Source organism: Cupressus sempervirens, chromosome 2 (assembly GCF_028749045.1).
Source record: "Cupressus sempervirens isolate cs-2001-9-10 chromosome 2, ASM2874904v1, whole genome shotgun sequence".
Lineage (NCBI taxonomy): Eukaryota > Viridiplantae > Streptophyta > Pinopsida > Cupressales > Cupressaceae > Cupressus > Cupressus sempervirens.
The window spans coordinates 58,356,991-58,365,224 of NC_143119.1; the positions used below are offsets into that span (position 1 = coordinate 58,356,991).

Consider the following 8,234-nt stretch of genomic DNA (forward strand, 5'->3'; position numbering starts at 1 on the left):
CTCAACATCAAGAGGAAGGCAATGAGGTCTAAAGTGGATAGATGAACATATGGATACCTCTTAAATGTATATGTAAAAATGAGAATCTTGTATCCTTTGATAAGGGTTGCATGTTATGTAAACACTATTTGTGTAATAAAAGAGTATTTTAAATCCTATATAGAAAGAGTAAAGAAGGAAACAATATGAATAGTGAAAGGAAGAAGGAATCATAGGAATAGAAAGAGCTGCATTTTAAATACCAAGAATCAATAGCATGAATGTATTCTAAATAGCTTGTATGATCTATATAGAAAACTATTTTACACCTAGTCAAGGGTGTCTAACAAATGTAAATATTTCCAATGTACAAAGAAGGTATACTTTCTCAAGTCATCGTGTAATCATAGGGGCATATGTACTTTCTAAATAGGACTATGGTCTTAGGAAATACTAGGAGTTTTCTTCCCTGTTCTTTTACCCCCAATTCTTATGCTTTGAATGAGAAAAAAAATAGATGTAAAAAATAATACGAAATATAATATTTATAGGGCATATGTCTTTTACCAATCTTATATATATAAGTATTAAGCTTCTTTTTCCCCAATATCTACAACCTCTCATTTTAATCCTCTCTATGGCAGGGAAACAACTATGTTTAGGCACATGTCAAGGGTGACTTGGAACAAGGCAACAACCTCAACCACAAACTCTTGTGATAATTCCTCAAACACCTTATCAGTAGTCTCATATGAAAGGAGCAAATACTTAAGCTCAAAGCTCACAAATCCTCTAATGGAAAATGGACACACTAAAAAAAAACGAAGCTCTTGGGCCTTGGGATTTGAACTTGGCCCTTCCCTATACAATTTATCAATTGTGTTGTGTTCAAATTTTGAGCCCTTGATTTTTATGATTCATACATTTCTACCTATCTTCATACATTATTGGGCTCCAAGCATAGGACCTTTGGCCTCACCATGTGAGAGGTCCCATATTTGATTTTATAAATAGAGATTGTTGTGAAGTTTTCACATTGATATTTTCTTTTATCTATATAATATAGAATAATGTATTGTAATATTTGTATTAAATATCAGCCAAATTTATCAAGTGAGTTTACCGACTATCTATCTCAAACTAATCAAAAAGTATGATATAAATTTAAAATTAATTTTATTTTATCAAACAATGATTTTCTTAAACAAATAATGTGACACAAAAAAAGAAAAAAGAGATACTTTTTAATTTACAAATCTACTTAAAAAGTCTACAAGTGAGTAGTAAGGAATGTGATGATAGTTCCCATTATTAATATTGTAAGCCCAAACATTAAATCTATTTTCTACTCCTACATTTGGGTATTTTGCTCAAAATCTTTGATTGATAATGATTGGTGCGCTTGGCCTTTAGGTACATCTTCGATCTAACCTGTTTATTGTCAATGGGTATGACGCAAATTAGAGTCACCAAACTTGTGCAAGGAATGACGGATGCACAATTTCATTAAATCACCTCTATTGACTTGTGGGATATATCTAAACGTGAAAGAAACGTCATGACGCTCAAGAGTCCTCTTACGAAAAAGCATTCAACTTAAATTGTGGTTTCATTTACGTAAACTAGGCTATGGTGATCACTTTTTCCTCTCACGTATAGAATGGATACTAAATTATTTGTTTTATTTCTCCGAGTTGGTTGGAAAGAAGAGATTATGGTTCCTACATGTGGTGGAAATTAAAAATACGTTCGTAGAGTCAATGGTGTAATGCTTATATATTGGGGGAATTAGATCTTTTTGATTTATTTTATTTATTTATTATTTGGAAAATTTGACAATCATTGTAGTTATATGTCGTATTAGATTATAATGTTACAACCATGAAAAATAACAAGTCAACATATTTTAATTATGGAGGAATTCTAACATCATTTTAAAAGTAGAATTTTGTGTTCTCTTGTCACCTCATCTTGGTCATTTTATTGAACTTAGCAAGATACAAAAATACTAAATGATATTACGAGCTATTAATTCAAAATCACAAATTAGGAAGTTAATAATCAAAGATACCTAATCTCATGGGCCCAAGAATCACTAAGAACATTATAGAAGGTTAAATGGTTATTCCCCCACATAGTTGGTATCATTTGCTAGATATAACAAAACAACGAAGGATAGAAACACAAAAGAAGCTCACCTTCCTTTGCATAGTTAAGACAGACTCGCCTATGGTAAGTTAAACATGTAAAGCTCAAAATGATGGTTTTGCACCACTTAAATGAAAATGCTAAATCTCCAAAAGTTTATACAAGATAACATCCCATATTTACCTCCTCTTGCAACATATAATGTTGATTAGGATAATATTATTTCGACCACCAAATGAACAACTCATACTATGACCTTTAAAAACATAAACAAATGATGAATTAAACAACATTTATAGTCCTAGTTACCATCCAAACTAGGCTTGCAAGGTGAATAGGACAACTAATCTTGAAATTAAGTCATTTGATACTTACACTACATGGATATAAAATTTGATAGGATAAAATCATGTTTACCAAATAAATATTATCATCTTCAACTTTTTGTATAAGCTTGATTATCGGAACATCGAGATCCATCTATATGAATCATCAAAAAATCTAATTGCTAACAAAACCTGCCTTAAAAATTGTAAGATTTAAGTCTCAATAAAGATATTAGGTACTTCAACGTTATCTCTTTCTAGTTTGAAATAGAAAATTTCATAAATTACACAATCCTTGAGATTAGGAGCAAAAACTTTTAAAATAAAAAATAATATAAATTTCTTGGGACCACTAACATTTAAATATTCCTTAAAAATCTCAGGGACCACAACTTTATTTATAAGGAAGCCCTCTACATGGGACCTCAGCCTTAGTTGAGTGCTTAATAAAGTGCAAGAATTTTAAGAAATCTATATAAACCTTGCATCTTGATGTTGAGAAAGCTAAAATGCAAATGTTGTGATACAAAGGTCATTTTCAACTATAAAAATTATTGAAAGTGGAATTCACTAGCTGAAAGGTGGGGATATAAAGGTCATATACAAGATCAAATTTCCATTTTGTTCATTCCCTTTTCATGAACTTGTATTAACTTTGATATGTTGAAAAATGTAGATATAAGTCGTAGTTACTGTGATAAATCAATGTTATCAAAATAGTTTTCCTTTAACCATTTTCGTGCATGCATAAACGAGAAATTACATTAATATCAACCCATAAAAGTGTAATCTTATATACCATTTTGCTTTAGACAATTTATGCTATACAAGTGAAGTTATATGTGTATATATATTTTATATTAAAGAGGCCAATGTCAAGGGAGCTAAACCATTAAACAACCAATTGACAAATGAAACAATAATGTAAGATCAAGCTACTAAAGTAAAACCACTATAAACTATTAATAGTAGCAAAATAAAACAACTATTGCCCTTTCACGACAGATCTGCAATAGATATTCAACTACCTAATTTAATGTCAAAAACATGGTACTAAGATGGTCAAAGAAAATAACCATTATAATAAACCAACCCATTATCATCCATATATACACATTACAAGTGTTCATGATATAAATTTTATAAACAACAACACAACTATTGGCAGGCACAAAACTAGTAATTAGAAGAGTCTGAGCAACTGAACTGCTAATAAAAACATAAAATAAAAAGCATTATATAAGCCACACAGAGTAGCACAAAAAGGATCCACGTAGATTAGTAAAACCAAAAAACTAGAACTTAACTAAGAAACCAACCAGGCTTAACAACATTCAAGCTACAAGGAACTATTAAGTTTATTTTTCCTCTCACTCGTGTCAAGCTTGGACATCAGTAGCTTTGTCTATTCGTCAGTAAGAAACTTGAACAACTCCTTATGATCACTAATGGTTGCCTCCTTTCTATCAACTTCCTATTGAAGAAGGCAAAGCATGGTTGCCAAAGAATGTATAACCTTCAACACAAAATGAGAAAACTGCGAGAAACTCTCATCCAACTTTTTCACCCCCTCTCTAAGCTTTTGGATTTCCGTCACATTAGTCGCACAAAATCCACAATCTTGTGGGTCATCCAAATGGTTGCCTATGTCCACTTTTTTCCCTTTCTCCAAAGGGTTCTGAGTGGGGAAGGTGACAATCATTGGAAACATGTGCTTGATTTCCTCCTCTTGCTTAAAGGTTATGAGGTTCATGGTTTCACTTTTAATGTTGGCAAAGACATAGTGGGAGCTAAGACTATTCTTGGACATGTATCATTGTTAGAGATGGTATTTTCAGATTCATTCTTCTCATTATTGTCCAAGTGACTGGTATTCTTCTCACCAGAATGTTTTTCCAAAGTGGTATTCTCCTTCATCCTAGGTTTGGAGGCAATTCTTGTGGACCTACAAGGGACTTCCTTAGCTTCCACATTTGAACCCACTAAGTGGATTTTAGGCTCAACTTTAGGTTTTTACCTATTTTTCTCATCTTTCCAAGACTTTCTTTTTTGGCCCTTTTCCTTTTTTGGATGGGACTTAGGGACAACGGGCACTTTTCCAATAGGAAGGGATATGGGAAGATGGGGTACCTTGGACAAAATATTTCTTAGGGTACATAGACCAAGATAATAATTGTAAAGCTTGAACTTGAGACATTGATGTAAAGTAGCATAATTCTTTCCATGTTCCCTACATTCCCTAACCTCCTTCATAATAGACTCAAGGGAGTCGAGTAAATTTAAAATGAAGATGTATTTTATTTGTTCACATGGTACTAAGTTGTCTTTAAAGAACATGTCTAAGTTTTAAATTGAGGGCGGCTAACATTAGTAAAATTATATTCTCCTATGGAGGGATTTCCATTTTTTAAAGAAATATGAAGTGGAGTAAATAAAAATTGAGGATATATTTTATTCATTCACATGGAGCTCAAAATTTCTAAAGAACACGTCCAAGTTTTAAATTGAGGGCAAACAATTTTTTTTTTAAAATTACTCTCCTATACAAGGCTTTCCATTTTTTAAAAGAAATATTTACTTAAAACTTAACGAATAAAATTATAGAGAAAGAGTAAGAAATCATTCAAATTGAAGACACTTATCAAATACAATTTTTATTTTTCAAATATTGAAGATAAATTATTATTTTAAAATAATAAAATTTGTTTTGATTTAAAAAATTAAGAGGTTACTTAACCCCCCTTTTGTTGTTATTCCTCTTTCTTTTCTTCTTGTTCTGCTTGTTTCCATTTTGTTTTGTTGTACTAGGACATAGTTTGGTGCTGGGCTGACTACCTTCTAATCCAATTTGTATTCTCAGTCCCTTAGACCCGTTTGTGGTCTCCTATTAGACATTAATAAATTATCTTATCTTATCTAAAAAAGAAAAAGAAATTTAGATATATTGAAAATACCAATCAACAAGAAAATGATTATTTTCCTTACTTGATTATAATTATAGTCTTGCCTAATAGAGGAATAATCCTTATCTTGTAGATATGACATTGGTAATTTTTTTCCCTAAAGACTATTAATATTGTGCATATCATCCATGAGAATCATGAAAATCAAAATGACATTGTAATCATAATTACATGTTTAAAACAACCTAGATGGAATTTAATTTGATTAAAAAATGCTCCAATCTTTTCTTTTTGTTAGATTAAAAGAAAGAAAAGTTACATAAACAAATGATACACCAATAAAAAGTATATCTGTATTCCATCTCTTCTAATATATAGTTATAATTAACATCATTTCAAATACTAACAAGAATATTTATTTTATATTTGTTCAATTGTCATTACTGAAAGTAAAAAGTAATAGTCAAATTCTATATTGATCAGTAAAATGCTTGTTTTAACTACTTTAGCAAATGGTCAAACAACTATTGATATCAGTTACATTAGTAGCTTCTGGATTAGATTTGTGTGCTCTTAATATCAACATTTCCTTGATGAGTCCCTTCTCTTACTCTAAAACATCCTCTTAATGATAGATCATAGACTGTAATCTAAAATATGCTCACACAATCTCAACCAATTTATTATGACAATTTGATCATAGGAAATGCTTCCAATATCAATCTTCGCAAAGTTGGAAGACCAAGACATTAATTTTAACGAACTCAAATTAAGAACAATAAGAATATAAATTCTGAATTCACACCAAAAACTTCTTGTTCTTTAAGTGATACGATCACTTTTTCCAAATGATTATGGACTGTAATCCTACTCCCAATTTCACTACCGTAACATGTCTGTTGATTGGATTCCTACCAGACAGGCTGCAAGATCCACCCGAAAACATTGTATTGCAACAAATCCCCATTGCAAATACGATCTTAACAACATTCAAAATCAAACAAATCTGAAAAAAATAATCCAGAAAACCTGCTCAATGGAAAATCTGCAGCAAAACCCCCATTATAAATGCAATCTGAACAACATTCAAAATCAAATCTAAACGGAGAATTTTTATCCAGAAAATCTGCAACAAAATTCACATTACAGATGTAGTCTTCAACAAAAATCAAGCTCAAATTTGAAAGGAAAGAAGCATATCCAGAGATTATAATAAACATGTAGAAAATCTGCTCAATGGAACAAAAACAATTCCGTCATACCACTTCCAATATGTACATCTCGTACGCGTCTTAGAAAGGGCCTGAACAAGAGATTCAGAAACGCCTTATCTAAGACAACAACGAAAATAGACATGGCATATGACCTCGCCATTAGCCACAAGTACAACAAACCAGATAGAATACAACAAATATCAATGCAGAGAAAAATCGCTTGGCGAAATCCGACCTCATAGAAGTAATTCGCACAAATTTGAAGACAGAGGGGGAAAAAGGTATGCTTAACGAGCAAAGCCTGTTTCCTGGATAGTATGAAGGCGGGGATGCCAGGATCTGGACTTGGCGAGCAAATGCTCCTTGAAAGCCATCTGCAACTCCGAATTGTCGCAACTCCCCATCAATTTCTCATACAGAGGACAGTTCCCAGGGTTTGAGTCCCAGGGATTCCCCCGCACAGACCTCGACCCCTGTTTTTTGGCAGCAGCAACCAATCTAGAAGCCAGAGATGCCAAATTCTGCGGCGAAAGGTCCGAATCCAGAATCGTCATAGGCAGCACAAAGTAAATCTCGCCCAGCCGGAGATCCTCCTCTGCGGGAAGAAGGCGGCCGGTTTTAATGGCATACAGATCCCGGGAAGAGCAGACGATATGCCGGGGATGATTTTGCAGGACCTGTTTAACTTTCACGGCCGTCGGAAATTCCTCCACCAGACCGCTAATGTCAACAATCCGAACACGCTGCGGGCACACTTCATCCCATCTCTTGCACGAGGCTTTCTGTCCCATTCTTCTACAACTGCCAAGAGTCAAAACCTTACAAACCCTAAGAACCCTAGTTTCTACAGATTTTTTCAGACTCAAAACCTTACGAACCCTAGTTTATGCACTCCTTCGGATTTAAACTGTGTGAGATGATTTTGTTCCTCAAAACCTTACAAACCCTTTTGATTCTGCGCAGTGAAATGATTCAGCGAATATATAAACTGGAGAAAGAAATGCTTGGACTTTGATAGACTGAAGAAATAATTATTTACAGAGCAGAAGTGGAGAAGATTGAACGGTTTGTAGGAAACAATGTGCAGGAATTTGATGTTGATATAAACAGTAGGCGGGGCGGTGGATTTTCTGTTGGCTTCAATCTTACCTGAATTTGCGGTGGGCGGAGCCGCAGGTTGGGATTGGAAAAATCCGAGTCAGCTTCTGACAAATTGGGAAGACGTCTTGTCATAATTATTTGGATAAGATACGCGCAAACCGGCTGGATAATTGGATTAGGGAAGCGAAGTTAAGCCCACGGTTCTATGGAAGGGCTACTATTTAAATTCCCTGAATTTTAGCATCGCTTCTCAAGAGTGGTTTGAAATAAAGTTTAGACGATAACGAATTTGTATTCATATTCACAAGTTTTCATTATGTTCAAGTTATTCTTTCTTTCTTTTATCTTTTTTCGGATAGACATTGAAATTGCTTAAATCGCTTATTATTGATTTATTTTGGTTGTATTTAAGGTATTAAACAATTACAAGGTGCTACTATAATACTAAAAGTTGCATGTGAGAATATATCAGATTTTCTTATAATAATTCTATTTATTTATTGAAAGAAATCAAAGAGTTTCGATTTTGAGATTTTATTTTTATTTATTTATCAAAAGAAAAA

General features: G+C 32.9%; 1 protein-coding gene across 1 annotated transcript; it reads right to left on the minus strand.

Moving 5' to 3' along the window:
- Positions 1-6,593: 6,593 nt before the first annotated feature.
- LOC149571051 (uncharacterized) lies at positions 6,594-7,810 on the minus strand. Its single transcript, XM_089812623.1, has one exon. It carries the CDS (start codon positions 7,359-7,361, stop codon positions 6,858-6,860), a length of 504 nt encoding a protein of 167 aa, XP_089668749.1. The 5' UTR covers positions 7,362-7,810; the 3' UTR covers positions 6,594-6,857.
- Between the last annotated feature and the right edge of the window lie 424 nt (positions 7,811-8,234).

Excerpts from the sequence above, each read along its gene's own strand:
- LOC149571051 (XM_089812623.1), bottom strand. The coding sequence starts at position 7,361 with ATGGGACAGAAAGCCTCGTGCAAGAGATGGGATGAAGTGTGCCCGCAG.